This window comes from Salvelinus alpinus, chromosome 7 (assembly GCF_045679555.1).
Source record: "Salvelinus alpinus chromosome 7, SLU_Salpinus.1, whole genome shotgun sequence".
NCBI lineage: Eukaryota > Metazoa > Chordata > Actinopteri > Salmoniformes > Salmonidae > Salvelinus > Salvelinus alpinus.
Genome location: NC_092092.1, coordinates 84778672 through 84804261, shown reverse-complemented (window position 1 = coordinate 84804261; position 25590 = coordinate 84778672). Strand labels below are relative to the sequence as shown.

The following is a 25590-nucleotide window of genomic DNA, read 5'->3' as shown; positions in this document are numbered from 1 at the left end:
GTGTGTGTGTCCGTGTGTGTGTGTGTGTGTGTCCGTGTGTGTGTGTGTCCGTGTGTGTGTGTGTCCGTGTGTGTGTGTGTGTGTCCGTGTGTGTGTGTGTGTGTGTCCGTGTGTGTGTGTGTCCGTGTGTGTGTGTGTGTGTGTGTGTGACCGTGTGTGTGTGTGTGTGTGTGTGAGACCGTGTGTGTGTGTGTGTGTGTGACCGTGTGTGTGTCCGTGTGTATGTGTGTGTGTCCGTGTGAGTGTGTGTCCGTGTGTGTGTGTGTGTGGACGAGCAGTGAACAGAACACACCCACAGGAAAAGTGAACACTGTCAGAGAACAGCCTACACCTCTCTGACACCCTCTTGACGATAACACCAGCTCTCTCTCTGTGACTCCACCCTGACGATAACACCACCTCTCTCTCTGTGACTCCACCCTGATGATTACACCACCTCTCTCTCTGTGACTCCACCCTGACGATAACACCACCTCTCTCTCTGTGACTCCACCCTGACGATAACACCACCTCTCTCTCTGACACCCCCCTGACGATAACACCACCTCTCTCTCTGACACCCCCCTGAGGATAACACCACCTCTCTCTCTGACACCCCCCTGATGATAACACCACCTCTCTCTCTGACACCTCCCTGATGATAACACCACCTCTCTCTCTGTGACTCCACCCTGACGATAACACCACCTCTCTCTCTGTGACTCCACCCTGACGATAACACCACCTCTCTCTCTGTGACTCCACCCTGACGATAACACCACCTCTCTCTCTGTGACTCCACCTTGACGATAACACCACCTCTCTCTCTCTGTGACTCCACCCTGACGATAACACTACCTCTCTCTCTGTGACTCCACCCTGATGATTACACCACCTCTCTCTCTGTGACTCCACCCTGACGATAACACCACCTCTCTCTCTGTGACTCCACCCTGACAATAACACCACCTCTCTCTCTGTGACTCCACCCTGACGATAACACCACCTCTCTCTGTGACTCCACCCTGACGATAACACCACCTCTCTCTCTGACACCCCCCTGATGATAACACCACCTCTCTCTCTGACACCCCCCTGACAATAACACCACCTCTCTCTCTGTGACTCCACCCTGACGATAACACCACCTCTCTCTGTGACTCCACCCTGACGATAACACCACCTCTCTCTCTGACACCCCCCTGATGATAACACCACCTCTCTCTCTGACACCCCCCTGATGATAACACCATCTCTCTCTGTGACACCCCCCTGATGATAACACCACCTCTCTCTGTGACACCCCCCTGATGATAACACCACCTCTCTCTCTGACACCCCCCTGATGATAACACCACCTCTCTCTCTGACACCCCCCTGACGATAACACCACCTCTCTCTCTGACACCCCCCTGACGATAACACCACCTCTCTCTCTGACACCCCCCTGATGATAACACCACCTCTCTCTCTGACACCCCCCTGATGATAACACCACCTCTCTCTCTGACACCCCCCTGATGATAACACCACCTCTCTCTCTGACACCCCCCTGATGATAACACCACCTCTCTCTCTGACACCCCCCTGATGATAACACCACCTCTCTCTCTGACACCCCCCTGATGATAACACCACCTCTCTCTCTGACACCCCCCTGATGATAACACCACCTCTCTCTCTGACACCCCCCTGATGATAACACCACCTCTCTCTCTGACACCCCCCTGATGATAACACCACCTCTCTCTCTGACACCCCCCTGACAATAACACCTCTAGCTCTAGAACCGGTCGCGAATCTCAACGTCTTTTATTTAACGTGATTTAGTAATTTCCTGATTCCGTACGAGTTTGATTTCAGCACAGTGAAATGTGCTCTGAGATAGAAACCGGATGTCTCGACCTCCGTGTCTCCACGGGGCCCAAAGCCAAGCAATCACTATATTTACGGCTCAAACCATTGGCTGTGTCCCTACAGCTCATGTAGTTGGTCGCGTTGAGGTCTGATTTATTAGGAGGATTATAGGTGCTGTATCTGTCTGAGATTTGCCAGGTAACTGATTTAAGGTCCATTAGTGACTTTATAGACAGTTCCTCTGCTATTGGATTAGAACGGTGTGTGTGTTCCTCTGTGTGTGTGTGTGCGTTCCTCTGTGTGTGTGTGCGTTCCTCTGTGTGTGTGTGTGTGTGTGTGTGTGCGTTCCTATGTGTAAAGTGTGTGTGTGTGCGTTCCTCTGTGTGTGAAGTGTGTGTTCCTCTGTGTGTGTGTGTGTGTGTGTGTTCCTCTGTGTGAAGTGTGTGTGTGTGTGTGTTCCTCTGTGTGTGTGTGTGTGTGTGTGTGTGTGTTTCCTCAGTGTGTGTGTGTGTGTGTGTGTGTGTGTGTGTGTGTGTGTGTGTGTGTGTGTGTGTGTGTGTGTGTGTGTGTGTGTGTGTGTGTGTGTGTGTGTGTGTGTTCCTCTGTGTGTGTGTGTGTAGGATGGTATGTCTGAATGCTCTGCCTCCTCCTCCTCTCCCTGTATGAACCAGGAACACGTTTCCTCTAAATTCCTGGACTGTCGTCATTCCTCATGTCTTTCCCGTTCCCAGATCCTGGCCACAGCAGAGCCCTTTCTCTTCTCTCGGCATTCATAGGGAATAGGGACACAGCCAATGGTTGTGTAGGGCCCTATATAGGGAATAGGGACACAGCCAATGGTTGTGTAGGGCCCTATATAGGGAATAGGGACACAGCCAATAGTTGTGTAGGGCCCTATATAGGGAATAGGGACACAGCCAATGGCTGTGTAGGGCCCTATATAGGGAATAGAGACACAGCCAATGGCTGTGTAGGGCCCTATATAGGGAATAGAGACACAGCCAATGGCTGTGTAGGGCCCTATATAGGGAATAGAGACACAGCCAATGGTTGTGTAGGGCCCTATATAGGGAATAGGGACACAGCCAATGGTTGTGTAGGGCCCTATATAGGGAATAGAGACACAGCCAATGGCTGTGTAGGGCCCTATATAGGGAATAGAGACACAGCCAATGGCTGTGTAGGGCCCTATATAGGGAATAGGGACACAGCCAATGGTTGTGTAGGGCCCTATATAGGGAATAGGGACACAGCCAATGGTTGTGTAGGGCCCTATATAGGGAATAGAGACACAGCCAATGGATGTGTAGGGCCCTATATAGGGAATAGGGACACAGCCAATAGTTGTGTAGGGCCCTATATAGGGAATAGAGACACAGCCAATGGCTGTGTAGGGCCCTATATAGGGAATAGGGACACAGCCAATGGTTGTGTAGGGCCCTATATAGGGAATAGGGACACAGCCAGTGGTTGTGTAGGGCCCTATATAGGGAATAGGGACACAGCCAATGGATGTGTAGGGCCCTATATAGGGAATAGGGACACAGCCAATAGTTGTGTAGGGCCCTATATAGGGAATAGGGACACAGCCAATGGTTGTGTAGGGCCCTATATAGGGAATAGGGACACAGCCAATAGTTGTGTAGGGCCCTATATAGGGAATAGGGACACACCCAATAGTTGTGTAGGGCCCTATATAGGGAATAGGGACACACCCAATAGTTGTGTAGGGCCCTATATAGGGAATAGGGACACAGCCAATGGTTGTGTAGGGCCCTATATAGGGAATAGGGACACAGCCAATGGTTGTGTAGGGCCCTATATAGGGAATAGGGACACACCCAATAGTTGTGTAGGGCCCTATATAGGGAATAGGGACACAGCCAATAGTTGTGTAGGGCCCTATATAGGGAATAGGGACACAGCCAATGGTTGTGTAGGGCCCTATATAGGGAATAGGGACACAGCCAATAGTTGTGTAGGGCCCTATATAGGGAATAGGGACACAGCCAATGGTTGTGTAGGGCCCTATATAGAGAATAGGGACACAGCCAATAGTTGTGTAGGGCCCTATATAGGGAATAGGGACACAGCCAATAGTTGTGTAGGGCCCTATATAGGGAATAGGGACACACCCAATAGTTGTGTAGGGCCCTATATAGGGAATAGGGACACAGCCAATGGTTGTGTAGGGCCCTATAAAAACATACAGTCAAGTAAATAAAGCCTTTGGATTGAGACACACACAGAGAGAGAGAGACACACAGAGAGAGAGAGACAGAGACACAGAGAGAGAGAGACAGAGACACAGAGAGAGAGAGACAGAGACACAGAGAGAGAGAGACAGAGACACAGAGAGAGACAGAGACACAGAGAGAGAGAGAGAGAGAGAGAGAGAGAGAGAGAGAGAGAGAGAGAGAGAGAGAGAGAGAGAGACACACAGAGAGAGAGAGAGACACACAGAGAGAGAGAGAGACACACAGAGAGAGAGAGAGACAGAGAGAGAGAGAGAGAGAGAGAGACACAGAGACAGAGACACACAGAGAGAGAGAGACACACGGAGAGAGAGAGAGAGACACAGACACACAGAGAGAGAGAGACACAGAGACAGAGAGAGACACAGACACAGAGAGAGAGACAGAGACACAGAGACAGAGAGAGAGAGACACACAGAGAGAGACACAGAGAGACAGACAGAGAGAGCGACAAACAGAGACAGAGAGAGAGATAGATAGAGAGACAGACAGACAGAGAGACACACAGAGAGAGAGAGAGACAGAGACACACAGAGAGAGAGAGAGACACACAGAGAGAAAGAGAGAGACACACAGAGAGAAAGAGAGAGACACACAGAGAGAAAGAGAGAGACACACAGAGAGAGAGATAGAGACAGAGAGAAAGCGACAAACAGAGACAGAGAGAGAGCGACAGACACAAACAAACACAGAGAGACAGACACAGCCTTGCCCAAAGCCTTCTCACACCAGCCGTCTCTTTACACCGCAGCCTCCCATTTTGTCTTGCTGTCAGTTGGACTGTTCTTTATTGTGTAATAAGCTCTCTTTACAGACTCTCTGGGTTGAGACGATAGATATACAATACCTCAGGGGCCCTGGGACACACACCAGACCACCCACACAGCACTTCCTGGAGGGCCAGCCTGTCACAACCTGAGAGACAAGTCTCAGCCAGTCAGAGACGGGGAGAGAGGCCGACTAGGCCTTTAATTATATTACAAGTCAGTCAACAGTCAGAGACGGGCCTGCTAGTAGGACATCAGCCAGTGAGAGACGGGCCTGCTAGTAGGACATCAGCCAGTGAGAGACGGGCCTGCTAGTAGGACATCAGCCAGTGAGAGACGGGCCTGCTAGTAGGACATCAGCCAGTGAGAGACGGGCCTGCTAGTACGACGTCAGCCAGTCAGAGACGGGCCTGCTAGTACGACGTCAGCCAGTCAGAGACGGGCCTGCTAGTAGGACATCAGCCAGTCAGAGACGGGCCTGCTAGTACGACGTCCGCCAGTCAGAGACGGGCCTGCTAGTAGGACATCAGCCAGTGAGAGACGGGCCTGCTAGTACGACATCAGCCAGTCAGAGACGGGCCTGCTAGTAGGACGTCAGCCAGTCAGAGACGGGCCTGCAAGTACGACGTCAGCCAGTCAGAGACGGGCCTGCTAGTAGGACAGTCAGAGACGGGCCTGCTAGTACGACGTCAGCCAGTCAGAGACGGGCCTGCTAGTACGATATCAGCCAGTGAGAGACGGGCCTGCTAGTACGACATCATCCAGTGAGAGACGGGCCTGCTAGTACGACGTCAGCCAGTCAGAGACGGGCCTGCTAGTAGGACATCAGCCAGTCAGAGACGGGCCTGCTAGTACGACATCAGCCAGTGAGAGACGGGCCTGCTAGTACGACATCAGCCAGTGAGAGACGGGCCTGCTAGTACGACATCAGCCAGTGAGAGACGGGCCTGCTAGTACGACATCAGCCAGTCAGAGACGGCCTGCTAGTGCGACATCAGCCAGTCAGAGACGGGCCTGCTAGTAGGACATCAGCCAGTGAGAGTCGGGCCTGCTAGTAGGACATCAGCCAGTCAGAGACGGCCTGCTAGTAGGACGTCAGCCAGTGAGAGACGGGCCTGCTAGTTCGACATCAGCCAGGTATAACATACCTGAGTCACTATACCGTCTGATAATACCTGCAGTATAACATACTGTCTGATAATACCTGCAGTATAACATACCTGAGTCACTATACCGTCTGATAATACCTGCAGTATAACATACTGTCTGATAACACCTGCAGTATAACATACCTGAGTCACTATACCGTCTGATAACACCTGCAGTATAACATACCTGAGTCACTATACTGTCTGATAATACCTGCAGTATAACATACCTGAGTCACTATACTGTCTGATAATACCTGCAGTATAACATACCTGAGTCACCATACTGTCTGATAATACCTGCAGTATAACATACCTGATAATACCTGCAGTATAACATACCGGAGTCACCATACTGTCTGATAATACCTGCAGTATAACATACCGTCTGATAATACCTGCAGTATAACATACCTGAGTCACCATACTGTCTGATAATACCTGCAGTACAACATACCTGAGTCAACATACTGTCTGATAATACCTGCAGTATAACATAGCAGAGAACAGGTGTCCAACTCATTCCACTGACGACATTAACTGCAGGTTTTGTACTTGATTAATTGATGGTCACTGACAAGTAAGGAACTCCCAACTAGGCACCACACCTGACCAACTGAGAAAAATGGATCAGTTTTAGTGATTAGCCTAAATTCAACCCAACTGTTCTTCCAGGTCGGTTAAATCAAAAACATGAAGTGCCTGCGGTACGCCGGGACAAGGGCTGCCTACCCCTGCATTATAATATCTCCATAGTTCACTTCTATCATCTGTCATTACAGTTCAGTCCTACCCCAGGGCTGAATGACTGGAGACAGCATGAATGACCAATTCAGCTAGGGCTTAACGACTGGGACAAACCATTACCAACCCAACCAGGGCTGACCGACTGGGACAAACCATTACCAACCCAACCAGGGCTTAACGACTGGGACAAACCATTACCAACCCAACCAGGGCTTAACGACTGGGACAAACCATTACCAACCCAACCAGGGCTTAACGACTGGGACAAACCATTACCAACCCAACCAGGGGTTAACGACTGGGACAAACCATTACCAACCCAACCAGGGCTGGCCGACTGGGACAAACCATTACTAACCCAACCAGGGCTGACCGACTGGGACAAACCATTACCAACCCAACCAGGGCTTAACGACTGGGACAAACCATTACCAACCCAACCAGGGCTTAACGACTGGGACAAACCATTACCAACCCAACCAGGGGTTAACGACTGGGACAAACCATTACCAACCCAACCAGGGCTGACCGACTGGGACAAACCATTACTAACCCAACCAGGGCTAACCGACTGGGACAAACCATTACCAACCCAACCAGGGCTTAACGACTGGGACAAACCATTACCAAACCAACCAGGGGTTAACGACTGGGACAAACCATTACCAACCCAACCAGGGCTGACCGACTGGGACAAACCATTACTAACCCAACCAGGGCTGACCGACTGGGACAAACCATTACCAACCCAACCAGGGCTTAACGACTGGGACAAACCATTACCAACCCAACCAGGGGTTAACGACTGGGACAAACCATTACCAACCCAACCAGGGCTGACCGACTGGGACAAACCATTACTAACCCAACCAGGGCTGACCGACTGGGACAAACCATTACCAACCCAACCAGGGCTGAACGACTGGGACAAACCATTACCAACCCAACCAGGGCTGAACGACTGGGACAAACCATTACCAACCCAACCAGGGCTAAACGACTGGGACAAACCATTACCAACCCAACCAGGGCTTAACGACTGGGACAAACCATTACCAACCCAACCAGGGCTGAACGACTGGGACAAACCATTACCAACCAGGGCTGAACGACTGGGACAAACCATTACCAACCCAACCAGGGCTGAACGACTGGGACAAACCATTACCAACCCAACCAGGGCTTAACGACTGGGACAAACCATTACCAACCCAACCAGGGCTGAACGACTGGGACAAACCATTACCAACCAGGGCTGAACGACTGGGACAAACCATTACCAACCCAACCAGGGCTGAACGACTGGGACAAACCATTACCAACCCAATCAGGGCTTAACGACTGGGACAAACCATTACCAACCCAATCAGGGCTTAACGACTGGGACAAACCATTACCAACCCAACCAGGGCTTAACGACTGGGACAAACCATTACCAACCCAACCAGGGCTGAACGACTGGGACAAACCATTACCAACCCAACCAGGGCTGAACGACTGGGACAAACCATTACCAACCCAACCAGGGCTTAACGACTGGGACAAACCATTACCAACCCAACCAGGGCTTAACGACCGGGACAAACCATTACCAACCAGGGCTGAACGACTGGGACAAACCATTACCAACCCAACCAGGGCTGAACGACTGGGACAAACCATTACCAACCAGGGCTGAACGACTGGGACAAACCATTACCAACCCAACCAGGGCTTAACGACTGGGACAAACCATTACCAACCCAATCAGGGCTTAACGACTGGGACAAACCATTACCAACCCAACCAGGGCTTAACGACTGGGACAAACCATTACCAACCCAACCAGGGCTGAACGACTGGGACAAACCATTACCAACCCAACCAGGGCTGAACGACTGGGACAATCCATTACCAACCCAACCAGGGCTGAACGACTGGGACAAACCATTACCAACCCAACCAGGGCTTAACGACCGGGACAAACCATTACCAACCAGGGCTGAACGACTGGGACAAACCATTACCAACCCAACCAGGTGTGAACGACTGGGACAAACCATTACCAACCCAACCAGGGCTGAACGACTGGGACAAACCATTACCAACCCAACCAGGGGTGAACGACTGGGACAAACCATTACCAACCCAACCAGGGCTGAACGACTGGGACAAACCATTACCAACCCAACCAGGGCTGAACGACTGGGACAAACCATTACCAACCCAACCAGGGCTGAACGACTGGGACAAACCATTACCAACCCAACCAGGGCTGAACGACTGGGACAAACCATTACCAACCCAACCAGGGCTGAACACCTGGGACAAACCATTACCAACCCAACCAGGGGTGAACGACTGGGACAAACCATTACCAACCCAACCAGGGCTTAACGACTGGGACAAACCATTACCAACCCAACCAGGGCTGAACGACTGGGACAAACCATTACCAACCCAACCAGGGCTGAACGACTGGGACAATCCATTACCAACCCAACCAGGGCTGAACGACTGGGACAAACCATTACCAACCCAACCAGGGCTTAACGACCGGGACAAACCATTACCAACCAGGGCTGAACGACTGGGACAAACCATTACCAACCCAACCAGGTGTGAACGACTGGGACAAACCATTACCAACCCAACCAGGGCTGAACGACTGGGACAAACCATTACCAACCCAACCAGGGGTGAACGACTGGGACAAACCATTACCAACCCAACCAGGGCTGAACGACTGGGACAAACCATTACCAACCCAACCAGGGCTGAACGACTGGGACAAACCATTACCAACCCAACCAGGGCTGAACGACTGGGACAAACCATTACCAACCCAACCAGGGCTGAACGACTGGGACAAACCATTACCAACCCAACCAGGGCTTAACGACCGGGACAAACCATTACCAACCAGGGCTGAACGACTGGGACAAACCATTACCAACCCAACCAGGTGTGAACGACTGGGACAAACCATTACCAACCCAACCAGGGCTGAACGACTGGGACAAACCATTACCAACCCAACCAGGGGTGAACGACTGGGACAAACCATTACCAACCCAACCAGGGCTGAACGACTGGGACAAACCATTACCAACCCAACCAGGGCTGAACGACTGGGACAAACCATTACCAACCCAACCAGGGCTGAACGACTGGGACAAACCATTACCAACCCAACCAGGGCTGAACGACTGGGACAAACCATTACCAACCCAACCAGGGCTGAACACCTGGGACAAACCATTACCAACCCAACCAGGGGTGAACGACTGGGACAAACCATTACCAACCCAACCAGGGCTGAACGACTGGGACAAACCATTACCAACCCAACCAGGGCTGAACGACTGGGACAAACCATTACCAACCCAACCAGGGGTGAACGACTGGGACAAACCATTACCAACCCAACCAGGGCAGAACGACTGGGACAAACCATTACCAACCAGGGCTGAACGACTGGGACAAACCATTACCAACCCAACCAGGGGTGAACGACTGGTACAAACCATTACCAACCCAACCAGGGCTGAACGACTGGGACAAACCATTACCAACCCAACCAGGGGTGAACGACTGGGACAAACCATTACCAACCCAACCAGGGGTGAACGACTGGGACAAACCATTACCAACCCAACCAGGGCTGAACGACTGGGACAAACCATTACCAACCCAACCAGGGGTTAACGACAGGGACAAACCATTACCAACCCAACCAGGGCTGAACGACTGGGACAAACCATTACCAACCCAACCAGGGCTGAACGACTGGGACAAACCATTACCAACCCAACCAGGGGTGAACGACTGGGACAAACCATTACCAACCCAACCAGGGGTGAATGACTGGGACAAACCATTACCAACCAGGGCTGAACGACTGGGACAAACCATTACCAACCCAACCAGGCCTGAACGACTGGGACAAACCATTACAAACCAGGGCTGAACGACTGGGACAAACCATTACCAACCCAACCAGGGGTGAACGACTGGGACAAACCATTACCAACCCAACCAGGGCTGAACGACTGGGACAAACCATTACCAACCCAACCAGGCTGAACGACTGGGACAAACCATTACAAACCAGGGCTGAACGACTGGGACAAACCATTACCAACCCAACCAGGGCTGAACGACTGGGACAAACCATTACCAACCCAACCAGGGCTGAACGACTGGGACAAACCATTACCAACCCAACCAGGGCTGAACGACTGGGACAAACCATTACCAACCCAACCAGGGGTGAACGACTGGGACAAACCATTACCAACCCAACCAGGGCTGAACGACTGGGACAAACCATTACCAACCCAACCAGGGCTGAACGACTGGGACAAACCATTACCAACCCAACCAGGGCTTAACGACTGGGACAAACCATTACCAACCCAACCAGGGCTTAACGACTGGGACAAACCATTACCAACCCAACCAGGGCTGAACGACTGGGACAAACCATTACCAACCCGACCAGGGCTGAACGACAGGGACAAACCATTACCAACCCAACCAGGGCTGAACGACCGGGACAAACCATTACCAACCAGGGCTGAACGACAGGGACAAACCATTACCAACCCAACCAGGGCTGAACGACCGGGACAAACCATTACCAACCAGGGCTGAACGACTGGGACAAACCATTACCAACCCAACCAGGGCTGAACGACTGGGACAAACCATTACCAACCCAACCAGGCTGAACGACTGGGACAAACCATTACCAACCCAACCAGGGCTGAACGACTGGGACAAACCATTACCAACCCAACCAGGGGTGAACGACTGGGACAAACCATTACCAACCCAACCAGGGGTGAACGACTGGGACAAACCATTACCAACCCAACCAGGGGTGAACGACTGGGACAAACCATTACCAACCCAACCAGGGGTGAACGACTGGGACAAACCATTACCAACCAGGGCTGAACGACTGGGACAAACCATTACCAACCCTACCAGGGCTGAACGACAGGGACAAACCATTACCAACCAGGGCTGAACGACTGGGACAAACCATTACCAACCCAACCAGGGCTGAACGACCGGGACAAACCATTACCAACCTAACCAGGGCTGAACGACTGGGACAGACCATTACCAACCAGGGCTGAACGACTGGGACAAACCATTACCAACCCAACCAGGGCTTAACGACTGGGACAAACCATTACCAACCCAACCAGGGCTTAACGACCGGGACAAACCATTACCAACCAGGGCTGAACGACTGGGACAAACCATTACCAACCCAACCAGGGCTGAACGACTGGGACAAACCATTATCTCAGGGCCGCCTGCACCCCCCCCGCCCTGAGACGGGCCGTCTGCCCCCCGCCCTGAGACGGGCCGTCTGCACCCCCCCCCCCCGCCCTGAGACGCGCCGTCTGCCCCCCCCCGCCCTGAGACGGGCCGTCTGCCCCCCTGAGTGTTGATGATTCATCATGCAGAGGCCGTAGAGAAGCCAGATTTAGACATCACATACCATTTAACAGTTCCATTTTACGCCATGCTGTTCATATAAATAATTTAAAAGGTTTCTCGCAGTTATTTTATCCTGAGAAAAGGGAACGGTTTTGGACGGTAAATCCCAGTAACTAGGCTTCTGCCAGTAACTAGGCTTCTGCCAGTAACTAGGCTTCTGCCAGTAACTAGGCTTCAACCCTGGTTCTTACTCAACATTGACAGGAGCGTTGCAAACAAAAAGACATTTAACAAAACTGTTAAATGGAACGAAATAAACAAACTCACAAGTGTAACATAGTTTGTGAGCTATGCAAACAAACGTGTCCAATCAGACAATGACAACAGTGAAATGACTAATAACAAATGGAATGCATTAACAGAAATGACGGTAACCAAACAAACATATATTAGAAATGATTTGAATTCACAGTAAATGTAGCTACTACTGGTGAGAGCTTAGATAGTGTTTATCTAGCAATCAAAGGGCAAACAATTGACACAAGGAAGTTATGAAACAATGACCAATTGACAATGACAAAGACCCACAAAATGGCGGGAGAAAGACATGCCTTGTGCATCTCAGCCACACTCCTTCTTCGTGGACCGTAACATCCCCGCGACCGCCTCAATGGATTAGTCCAATGAGACAGGGGGTTTCGTGTGCCATGAAAATACACATCTATTTGTGACTGCTTGACAACAAAATTAATCTTGGTTGACCAACAGCTTACGGACCAGACAATAGACTAAATGGGATCAGGCCTACGCTCATAAAGGATCCGTGCGGTTCGTAGGGAAGAGACAATCCTGTCACAGATCCAGAGGAAACAGATGGTACTGAGTGAGGGCAGGCGAGAGGGCGAGCGAGAGGGCAAAAGATGGCAAGCGGGAGAGAGGGATGGTGGGCGGGCAGGCGAGCGAGAGAATAGGTAAAAGAGAGGTAGGAAGAGCCACAGAGAGTGCATGTACTGACAGGCTGGTTTAACTGTTTCCTCAACAGGATAACACAGACCTTTGAGTGTGTGTGTGTGTGTGTGTGTGTGTGTGTGTGTGTGTGTGTGTGTGTGTGTGTGTGTGTGTGTGTGTGTGTGTGTGTGTACACACAGGCAAACTGACCGATAGACAAAGTCATGTTGCACTTATAAGGGTTGGAAACCCTGTTCTGGGTGTCACTCAAGTTCATAAAACAACTGGCTTTTTGAACAAATGAGAGAAACCATTTTAGCTACGGACAATGTGTTTAGCTAAGATACAGTGACCCTAATACAGTAACAAGCTGTTCATAGACTAACCAAGACATGTCCTTGTGAGGACAGAGAGAAGTGGAGCGACTCAGAGACTTCTGACATCATACACATTGTGTACATCTCAACCGCCATCCTATTCCCTACACAGTATACTTAGAATGTAGTAATAGTGGGTATTTTGAATATAGTGTTGTTTGACATGACAACCAATGAAAAAGCCAGGAGGCTCATAGAACAGAATAGGATTCACTATGGAGGTGTTATTGTGACAGGGTAGGAACCAAAGTGTTGGTCAGTGTTTCCCCAAGGGAGTGGGACCCTATAATCTTTGACTACATTAAACATTTTCTCTGACTTCATGCTTCACATATTCCATTCCAATTTAGAAGATACTGTTGCACAAAAATACTGATTTAAGTCTACACCAGCACTGGTATCAGTATTAGCTAGCTACGTTTGCTTTGACTCAGTACAATTATTAGCTATAGCCAGCTAACTAGCGATTAGCATTAGTGGCTAACAACTTATTTTAGCAACTTGCTAAGACAAATTCACTTTTTGCAAACAGTAAAATATACAAACAATGTGTAATTCTAGAACGCGAGTGGATTTACATTAAGAGGCTAAATGGAAAAGAGCATCGTTGTCATCAATCACCATAATGCTGCAGCTGCTGCATTGACCATGCAGACTGAAGAGATGATCTCTCGAGCAACAACAGGGGGCTAGGGGGCGAGGGGGCTAGGGGGCGAGGGGGCTAGGGGGCGAGGGGGCTAGGGGGCGAGGGGGCTAGGGGGCTAGGGGGCGAGGGGGCTAGGGGGCGAGGCTTAGTGAGAGGGATACAGCCGAACTCAAGTAGCAAACTACAAAAAAAAACGAAATACCGTTATATAGAAGGTACACTAAAAACCCAAACCGGTCCGTGCATCAATACCAGTATATAGTAAAATACGGTACAACACACACACAGATGAAGCTTACCCTGGACACAGTCAGGGGCATGCTGAAGTCCTTCCCCCCCTGGAGTCTGAAGCCCCATGGTGCCGGGCCGTTGAGGGTTATACAGTATATATTCATGGCCTATAGAGGAGAGAGAGGAGACGGGGTTATATATACACACACACAGTAATATCATGGCCGAAAGGGTTACAGTATATACAGTGCATTCGGAAAGTATTCAGACCCCTTGACTTTTTCCACATTGTTACGTTACAGCCTAATTCTAAAATTGATTAAAATTGTTTTTCTTCCCTCATCAATACACACACACACACAACCCCATAATGACAAAGCAGACACTGTTTAGATTTTTTTCACAAAAAAACAACAACAAAAAAACACAATTTCCATAAGTATTCAGACCCTTTACTCAGTACTTCATTGAAGCACCTTTGGCAGCGATCACAGCCTTGAGTCTTTTTGGGTATGACGCTACAAGCTTGTCACAGCTGGGAGTTTCTCCCATTCTTCTCTGCAGATCCTCTCAAGCTCTGTCAGGTTGGATGGGGAGCGTCGCTGCACAGTCCGGGTTCAAGTCCGGGCTCTGGCTGGGCCAGTCAAGGACATTCAGAGACTTGTCCCAAAGCCACTCCTGCGTCGTCTAGGCTGTGTGCTTAGGGTCATTGTCCTGTTGGAAGGTGAACCTTCGCCCCAGTCTGAGGTCCTGAGCGCTCTGGAGCATGTTGTTTTCAATAAGGATCTCCCTGTACATTGTTCTGTTCATCTTTGCATCGATCCTGACTAGTCTCCCAGTCCCTGCTACTGAAAAACATCCCCACAGCATGATGCTGCCACCACTAGGGCTGTGGCGATCACAACATTTCATTAGCCGGTGTCAAGCAAATAACTGTCGGCATCACGGTAAATGACCGTTAATTAACATAAACACATTTAGCATCTCCTGGCTTCCACACAGCCTAAAAGCCACTGATGCAGACCCTTGGATTTATTAGACTTTTTGAAATGTAGATTTTCCATGTAATGTAGCCTACACCTTCACAATAAATCCATGATTTATTTTAGACAGGTCTAAAGAAGCATCATATGAAGAAAATGTAGTGTATTTCAGAAGAACAGCATAGGATACTCTGAGTTGTCCTGATGTTAGTTCCTGATCTGGCTATGCCATATGGCTGTGGGCTACACTAGTTCATTTAGCAGACAGGATTTGCTTAGAATTCCATGGCATTATTTTATAGTATGAAGAATATATTTTAACAAAGCTGAATAAAATAAATATTTTCTTCAAGCGATTTGAGGAAGTGCGCACATGCAGCTATTCTGTGTTGAGCTGTTAAAGAAATAGGTACTCCTATATGCTTAGAGGTAATAATGTAACTTTTGTAGAACAACTAACGTTGGCTTATATGGTTTAGATTTCTTATACATTTTAAGGCTGCATGACTAATGATTAATAATTCAAAAAAAAAGTTGCTTGAAAGGCATGAGCTTTGCTTTGTTTTTTTGCGCAGGCTGTACACACTTCATCAGTCTCTCATTCACAATTTCACAAGCACTTGATAATGCCTCGAATTTCACAGCGGCATCCCCTTTGTGGCCGTAATACACCCTAAAAAAAAAATCTATTCCATTGTTGTGCCCTTCTTCCTTATTGCTGCGAACTCTCCATCACGTGACGTGGGTCTTTCTCACAGGCTACAAGTGAAGACAGACTGGGGACGCAACTGTGTGCGTCCTTATCCAATTCCAGGGTGCATATTGAAGATATAACTTAAGAACTATCCACATTTACTTTTCGTCAGCCAACAAGATGAGTAAAATCACAAGCCTATATGTCAATCTACTATCCCAATTGTACAAAAGTTTACCTATTCTACTCAGTGCTAGAAAAAATTATTCCAAACATAGGTCTGGGACAGCTGTGGGATGCGATAGATCCCAAATTAATACAACCGCTAGCATCCCCCCCAAAATAATTTTCGCAATGTGGCTGAGAACAGATCAAAACAGGTCCCCAATGCTGGAACGGGTGGAAACCCCTGCATTAGATCTCTCGATCAGTGTTTTGGTACTGGGCGGGAACCCACTGGTGGGTCTGGTGGGTCTGGTGGGTCTGGTGGGTCCGACGGATTCCTTCCTGTTTGTGTTCCCTGCTAAAAGACTGAGTCTTGACTAAGGGCTTTACATCAGTGAGATCTATCTCTCTCTCTTCAACATTAGATCTGCAACTTTTCTGTTTACACTATCCTTGAATCTGGTGTGGTCCAAGTCCCATTCCTCCCTTCCTGTGAGTGCAGGTATTATCCTACCGTAAATACCATAGTATAGAGACAAACAAAATATGGATAGATATTCTAACTATACAGGAGCTTCTCATCTAGACCATGTTACACACTTGGTTCATTGAATGATTCACAAATGTGTGGATATTTTATACGACTTTCATTTTCAATTTGGCTAACGGAGGAAAAATGCTGTCTACTGGTGTTTAATAAGGCAATTCTTGCAGGAACATGTGGCGTGGGAGAGCTGTTGTCTTTACACTGTACCACCCAGAGGGACTATGTGGTGTGGGAGAGCTGTTGTCTTTACACTGTACCACCCAGAGGGGCTATGTGGCGTGGGAGAGCTGTTGTCTTTACACTGTACCACCCAGAGGGGCTATGTGGTGTGGGAGAGCTGTTGTTTTTACACTGTACCACCCAGAGGGACTATGTGGCGTGGGAGAGCTGTTGTCTTTACACTGCACAAGTATCTCTCCTGGACTACACAAGTATCTCTCCTGGACCTAGTTGACCTTTAAACAGGTCAACATCCACAAGGCCACAGCGCCAGACGGATCACCAGGACGTGTACTCTGAGTATGCGCTGACCAACTGGCAAGTGTCTTCACTGACATTTTCAACCTCTCCCTGCCTGAGTCTGTAATACCAACATGTTTCAAGCAGACCACCATAGTCGATGTCCCCAAGAACACTAAGGTAACCTGCCTAAACGACTACCAACCCGTAGCTCTCACGTCTGTAGCCATGAAATGCTTTAAACGACTGGTCATGGCTCACAACACCATTATCCCAGAAACCCTAGACCCACCCCAATTTGCATACCGTCCAAACAGCTCCGAGATTGCAATCTCTATTTCCCTCCACACTGCCCTTTCACACCTGGACAAAAGGAACACCTATGTGAGAATGCTATTCATTGACTACAGCTCAGCGTTCAACACCATAGTGCCCACAAAGCTCATCACTAAGCTAAGGACCCTGGGACAAAACACCTCCCTCAAACTGGATCCTGGACTTCCTGATGGGTCGCCCACAGGTGTTAAGGGTAGGCAACAACACATCCGCCACGCTGATCCTCAACACGGGGGCCCCTCAGGGGTGCGTGCTCAGTCCCCTCCTGTACTCCCTGTTCACGCATGACTGCACAGCCAGGCATGACTCCAACACCATCATTAAGTTTGCAGATGACACAACAGTGGTAGGTCTGATCACCGACAACAACAAGACAGCCTATAGGGAGGAGGTCAGAGACCTGACCGTGTGATGCAAGGACAACAACCTCTCCCTCAACGTGATCAAGACAAAGGAGATGATTGTGGACTACAGGAAAAGAAGGGCCGAACAGGCCCCCATTCTCATTGACGGGGCTGTAGTGGAACAGGTTGAGAGCTTCAAGTTCCTTGGTGTTCACATTATCAACAAACTATCATGGTCCAAGCACACCAAGACCGTCGTGAAGAGGGCACAACAAAGCCTATTCCCACTCAGGAGACAGAAAAGGTTTGTCATGTGTCCTCAGATCCTCAAAAGTTCCTACAGCCGCACCATCCTGACCTGTTGCATCACTGCCTGGTATGGCAACTGCTCAGCCTCTGACCGCAAGGCACTTCAGAGGGTAGTGTGTACAGCCCAGTACATCACTGGGGTCAAGCTTCCTGCCATCCAGGACCTCTATACCAGGCGGTGTCAGAGGAAGGCCCTAAAAATTGTCAAAGACTCCAGCCACCCTAGTCAGACTGTTCTCTCTGCTACCGCACGGCAAGCAGAACCGGAGCCATGTCCAAGAGGCTTCTAAAAAGCTTCTACCCCCAAGACATAAGACTCCTGAACATCTAATCAAATAGCTACCCTCGCCCCCTATTTTACGCTGCTGCTACTCTGTTATTATCTATGCATAGTCACTTTAACTCTACCTACATGTACATATTACCTCGACACCGGTGCCCCCACACATTGACACTGTACCGGTACCCCCCTGTATATAACCTCGCTATTGTTATTTTACTGCTGCTCTTTAATCATTTGTTACTTTTATTTATTTTAGTTTTTTTTTTTTTTACTGCACTGTTGGTTAGGTGCTTGTAAGTAAGCATTTCACTGTAAGGTCTACACCTGTTGTATTCGGTGCAGGTGTCAAATATAATTTGATAAGGTGTGTAATGACTGACAAGACAAGACAAACTGATGATGCGCCACCCAATTTAGAAATCACACCTTGTGCATTCTACTATGACAACTTTAGGGAGTACGTTTAAAGCCGGACTGCCGTTCCCTGAATACCGTAGCCCTCTGCCGTTCCCTGAATACCGTGGCCCTCTGCCGCTCCCTGAATACCGGGGCCCTCTGCCGCTCCCTGAATACCGGGGCCCTCTGCCGCTCCCTGAATACCGGGGCCCTCTGCCGCTCCCTGAATACCGGGGCCCTCTGCCGCTCCCTGAATACCGGGGCCCTCTGCCGCTCCCTGAATACCGGGGCCCTCTGCCGCTCCCTGAATACCGGGGCCCTCTGCCGCTCCCTGAATACCGTGGCCCTCTGCCGCTCCCTGAATACCGTGGCCCTCTGCCGCTCCCTGAATACCGTGGCCCTCTGCCGCTCCCTGAATACCGTGGCCCTCTGCCGCTCCCTGAATACCGTGGCCCTCTGCCGCTCCCTGAATACCGTGGCCCTCTGCTGTTCCCTGAATACTGTGGCTCTCTGGTGTTCTCGGTCCACCTGCCTGTCAGTACGTGTCATTCAGACCTGAGGTGGATGTGAATCTGGGTTGTATTCATTAGTGCACAACGTAGCAAAACATATTGCGACAGACAAATAATGTAGGCCTAGTACAATTCATCACACAATATCCAGGAAATAAACAGAGGGACACTTAGAGAGAATGTATTTAGGCTGTCCCCTCTTATTCCACATACTATTCAAAAACAAATATCCTCCATCTCCATAGAAATCATATACCTGCCCTCGCTGTACGCATTAAAACAAATATCCTCCATCTCCATAGAAATCATATACCTGCCCTCGCTGTACACATTAAAACAAATATCCTCCATCTCCATAGAAATCATATACCTGCCCTCGCTGTACACATTAAAACAAATATCCTCCATCTCCATAGAAATCATATACCTGCCCTCGCTGTACACATTAAAACAAATATCCTCCATCTCCATAGAAATCATATACCTGCCCTCGCTGTACACATTAAAACAAATATCCTCCATCTCCATAGAAATCATATACCTGCCCTCGCTGTACACATTAAAACAAATATCCTCCATCTCCATAGAAATCATATACCTGCCCTCGCTGTACACATTAAAACAAATATCCTCCATCTCCATAGAAATCATATACCTGCCCTCGCTGTACACATTAAAACAAATATCCTCCATCTCCATAGAAATCATATACCTGCCCTCGCTGTACACATTAAAACAAATATCCTCCATCTCCATAGAAATCATATACCTGCCCTCGCTGTACGCATTAAAACAAATATCCTCCATCTCCATAGAAATCATATACCTGCCCTCGCTGTACGCATTAAAACAAATATCCTCCATCTCCATAGAAATCATATACCTGCCCTCGCTGTACGCATTAAAACAAATATCCTCCATCTCCATAGAAATCATATACCTGCCCTCGCTGTACACATTAAAACAAATATCCTCCATCTCCATAGAAATCATATACCTGCCCTCGCTGTACACATTAAAACAAATATCTGCCAAAGTAATACAGGTTTAATTACATTGATACAGCGTATTCCCTTCGCTCACAGCCAACACAACACAACACATAACCCGTGGCATTTTAAGAAGCAAGGACAACCTGACACCTTAGGTCACTTGCTGCTCTCGCCAAATGAGTTACACGCCTACTGCTGCCCTCAGCCCTCCCTCTTACCCTAACTCCTCCAAGGTATCCAAAACCTCACCATAACAACTCACCACGCAATGCAAACATACCTTGTCCTGAGGCCCCTCCTGGTAACCCAAAGCTGGCAGAAAGCTACAGTAGTGAAGCTCTCTCTCCCTCCCCATTGGCAGAACAAGCCCTCCCCTCTCCTGGTGATACCGCTAGGCAGCCAGGCTAGCCCTCTCCTCCCCCTCCACCACACCCCTCTCCTCCTCAGAGAACTATATAAGGAATGTAAAACTACACCAAACTATTTCAGCCCTACACCCACATGAGTCACGGAGAGGGGGGCAGCAACGGAGAGAAGGAGCAGGAGAGCGAGAGAGAAGGAGCAGGAGAGCGAGAGAGAAGGAGCAGGAGAGCGAGAGAGAAGGAGCAGGAGAGCGAGAGAGAAAGAGAAGGAGCAGGAGAGCGAGAGAGAAAGAGAAGGAGCAGGAGAGCGAGAGAGAAGGAGCAGGAGAGCGAGAGAGAAGGAGCAGGAGAGAGAAGGAGCAGGAGAGAGAAGGAGCAGGAGAGAGAAGGAGCAGGAGAGAGGGAGAGAAGGAGCAGGAGAGAGGGAGCAGGAGAGAGGGAGAGAATAAGCAGGAGAGAGGGAGAGAAGAAGCAGGAGAGGGAGAGAAAGAGCAGGAGAGAGAGAAGGAGCAGGAGAGGGAGAGAAGGAGCAGGAGAGAGAGAGAGAGGGTAAGAGAGAGTCAGCGAGGGAACATCAACTACGCATATTTTCTGGCACATGCTTCTCACAAAAAAAGCCAAAAGATATTTAGAAGAATGGGAGGAATGGCAGAGGAAGAGCAGAAACTAAGTGAAGAACTCTGAGGAACACATTCCTTCAGGAGGGCATAAAGTACAGCTCAGGACATTATAACCTTAACCACCAATTAGGATATAGGACATCAAAGGCCTTAAAGAGACAGATCTGATTGGACCTTTCCTTTATGCAGTGAACAAGTTCCTTTGATTTATGTTGAAAAGTAAATCCAAAGAATTGAGGATGTGTAGGCTACATGTACATATTTCTACCCTTAAAGCGTTGGACTAGTAACCGAAAGGTTGCAAGTTCGAATCCCCGAGCTGACAAGGTACAAATCTGTCGTTCTGCCCCTGAACAAAGCAGTTAACCCACTGTTCCTAGGCCGTCATTGTAAATAAGAATTTCTTCTTAACTGACTTGCCTCGTTAAATAAAGGTAAAATTTAAAATAATAAGTCAACCCAACGAGATGCTGCTATTAGAAAACGCTATCTGCCCTCTGAACTAGCTCCTGGTAGTGTGTTCATATAGACGTCAGCAAGCGTAGCCCTCCACAGCCTAGTATCCCACAGATCACAGCCTAGTATCCCACAGATCACAGCCTAGTATCCCACAGATCACAGCCTAGTATCCCACAGATCACAGCCTAGTATCCCACAGATCACAGCCTAGTATCCCACAAATCACAGCCTAGTATCCCACAGATCACAGCCTAGTATCCCACAGATCACAGCCTAGTATCCCACAGATCACAGCCTGGTATCCCACAGATCACAGCCTAGTATCCTCACAGCCTAGTATCCCACAGATCACAGCCTAGTATCCCACAGATCACAGCCTAGTATCCCACAGATCACAGCCTAGTATCCTCACAGCCTAGTATCCCACAGATCACAGCCTAGTATCCCACAGATCACAGCCTAGTATCCCACAGATCACAGCCTAGTATCCCACAGATCACAGCCTAGTATCCTCACAGCCTAGTATCCCACAGATCACAGCCTAGTATCCCACAGATCACAGCCTAGTATCCCACAGATCACAGCCTAGTATCCCACAGATCACAGCCTAGTATCCCACAGATCACAGCCTAGTATCCCACAGATCACAGCCTAGTATCCCACAGATCACAGCCTAGAATCCCACAGATCACAGCCTAGTATCCCACAGATCACAGCCTAGTATCCCACAGATCTAAATAGGTGTTACATCGAGACTGATGTAACGTGTGAAAAGTCACACCAACAAAACTTAAAAAGGGATGGTAACAATTAGAGAATCCTGTCACTAGGCCTCGCCAGTATTTCATCCATGACCAGAGACACACTTTAATGAAAGTCCAGAATAACAGCCAGCAAGATGTCCTGTAAATAGATACTACAATACAACTTGTCAATATACTACAATACCTTCTTTAGCTAAATACGACTTGTTAATATACTACAATACCTTCTTTAGCTAAATACGACTGGTTAATATACTACAATACCTTCTTTAGCTAAATACGACTTGTTAATATACTACAATACCTTCTTTAGCTAAATACGACTTGTTAATATACTACAATACCTTCTTTAGCTAAATACGACTTGTTAATATCCTACAATACACCAAATAAAATATTTATGTAGCCTACACTCGTGAATCAAAACCAAAAGTTAAGAGTTAAATAGAATTAAAACACACAGCTTCAATTGCAAATTCCTAAATATTGACACAGACTGACCAGGTGAAAGCATCTTACTGGTGTCTCTTTTTAAATCCACTTCCATCCGTATAGATGAAGGGGAGGAGACAGATTAAATACGTTTTTTAAGCCTTGAGAAAATTGAGACACGGATTCTGTATGTATTCAATACAGAGGGTGAACGGGCAAGACAACATATTTAAGTGCCTTTGAACGGGGTTTGGTAGTAGGTGCCAGACACACCGGTTTGTGTCAACAACTGCAACACTGCTGGGTTTTTAACACTCAACAGTTTCCTGTGTGTATCAATAATGGTCCACCACCCAAAGGACATCCAGCCAACTTGACACAACAATGGGAAGCATTGGAGTCAACATGGACCAGCATCCCTGTGGAACACTTTCGACACCTTGTAGAGTCCATGTCCCGACGAATTGAGGCTGTTCTGAGAGCAAAAAGGGGGTATCTTCATTTTGACACATAAAAAAAAAAAAACTGCATTCACTAGGATATACAGTAAGTACACCAAACATTTAAGTACACCAAACATTTAAGTACACCAAACATTAGGAACACTTTCCTAATATAGAGTTGTGTTTCCATAATCAATCAACTGGTGCTATTCAAATATACTTTTTTTTATTTTTTAAGTTTCATCCATAATATGACATTACTTACACACTACTAACAAGGATACAACACCATACAATACAGACTCCTGTAAAACGAAGGAAACTTTTACACAACTTTGTAACAAGACCAGGTGTTGGGTCTTTAATAGTATGGAAGGTGATAAAGAGAAACGGCTGCGGGATCAAGACACTTCGAGGTCGAGACCGCTAAATTACGTCGCCACCGGGAAAGTTTTACTGCGCCAAGAAATACAGCAACCTCAATATCATACTGTTTTTTTCATTGTAACGTTTTACAGTCTAGCGTCAGACAAGGGTATATTTCTTATAGACTTGGCTACAACATACTTCCATGGATCCATGTAGAAATCGCTAGATGCGTTTATAAGTTAGAATACACTTTTCTCCATTAACCTACCTCCTTATCACTATGGGGACCGCCGGACATCGTGTCGACCTACGGTAGACGAGATCTGAAAAGAAATGTGTGACTCAAACACGTAAACCAGCCGAAAAGTACACTTCAAACTTCCTCAACCTGGACGTTAGGAACACTGTGGATCTTTTCCTTAAGCAGCAACCAGCATTCATTCGCTGCTAATTCTTCTTCTTCTTTGATGGGGTTTAATGGCGGTTGGCATCCAATGCTAATGGTGCATTACCGCCACCAGCTGGACGGGGTGTTGAATAGGGGAAAGAAAAAGAAAACTGTCTTTTCATTTTTAAAATGTAACCTTTATTTAACTAGGCAAGTCAGTTATTAAGAACAAATTCTTATTTACAATGACAGCATACCCCCGGTCAAACCCGGGCCAATTGTGCGCCGCCCTATGGGACTCCCAATCACGACCAGATGTGATACAGTCTGGAATCAAACCAGGGACTGTAGTGACACCTCTTGCACTGAGATACAATGCCTTAGACCGCTGCACCACTCGGGAGCCCCAGGAAAGGTGGAAAAAGACATCATACAAAACAAAACACGTCAACTAATTTTTTTTTACAAAATACATCCCTACACATGCTCAGGGGCCTGTGATGGAGCTACATTCACCCACTGGCTCAGGGGCCTGTGATGGAGCTACATTCACCCACAGAATCAGGGGCCTGTGATGGAGCTACATTCACCCACTGGCTCAGGGGCCTGTGATGGAGCTACATTCACCCACTGGCTCAGGGGCCTGTGATGGGGCTACATTCACCCACTGGCTCAGGGGCCTGTGATGGAGCTACATTCACCCACAGAATCAGGGGCCTGTGATGGAGCTACATTCACCCACTGGCTCAGGGGCCTGTGATGGGGCTACATTCACCCACTGGCTCAGGGGCCTGTGATGGAGCTACATTCACCCACAGAATCAGGGGCCTGTGATGGAGCTACATTCACCCACAGGATCAGGGGCCTGTGATGGAGCTACATTCACCCATAGAATCAGGGGCCTGTGATGGAGCTACATTCACCCACTGGCTCAGGGGCCTGTGATGGAGCTACATTCACCCACAGAATCAGGGGCCTGTGATGGAGCTACATTCACCCACAGGATCAGGGGCCTGTGATGGAGCTACATTCACCCACAGAATCAGGGGCCTGTGATGGAGCTACATTCACCCACAGAATCAGGGGCCTGTGATGGAGCTACATTCACCCACTGGCTCAGGGGCCTGTGATGGAGCTACATTCACCCACTGGCTCAGGGGCCTGTGATGGGGCTACATTGACCCACTGGCTCAGGGGCCTGTGATGGAGCTACATTCACCCACAGAATCAGGGGCCTGTGATGGAGCTACATTCACCCACTGGCTCAGGGGCCTGTGATGGAGCTACATTCACCCACAGAATCAGGGGCCTGTGATGGGGCTACAGTCACCCACAGAATCAG

The 25590-nt window shown here is 48.6% G+C and overlaps 1 protein-coding gene across 7 annotated transcripts in view; it reads right to left on the bottom strand.

Annotated features, from left to right (window-relative positions):
• Positions 1 to 24308, bottom strand: part of LOC139581790 (PDZ and LIM domain protein 7-like) — a 120523-nt gene extending 96215 nt beyond the window's left edge. For 2 of the 7 annotated variants that reach the window (XR_011676281.1, XM_071411960.1), the window contains exons 1-2: positions 24129 to 24306; positions 14460 to 14558 (exon numbers count right to left, since the gene is read on the bottom strand). Coding sequence is in view for 6 of the 7 variants with exons in the window: in XM_071411960.1 (XP_071268061.1) it covers positions 14460 to 14558; positions 24129 to 24158 (129 nt within the window). In the remaining variant the exon portion in view is untranslated. Of the gene's footprint in view, positions 1 to 14459; positions 14559 to 20691; positions 20748 to 24128 lie in introns of those variants that run through there. The other 5 variants (XM_071411963.1, XM_071411964.1, XM_071411965.1 and 2 more) reach the window with 5 other exon arrangements.
• Positions 24309 to 25590: the final 1282 nt, after the last annotated feature.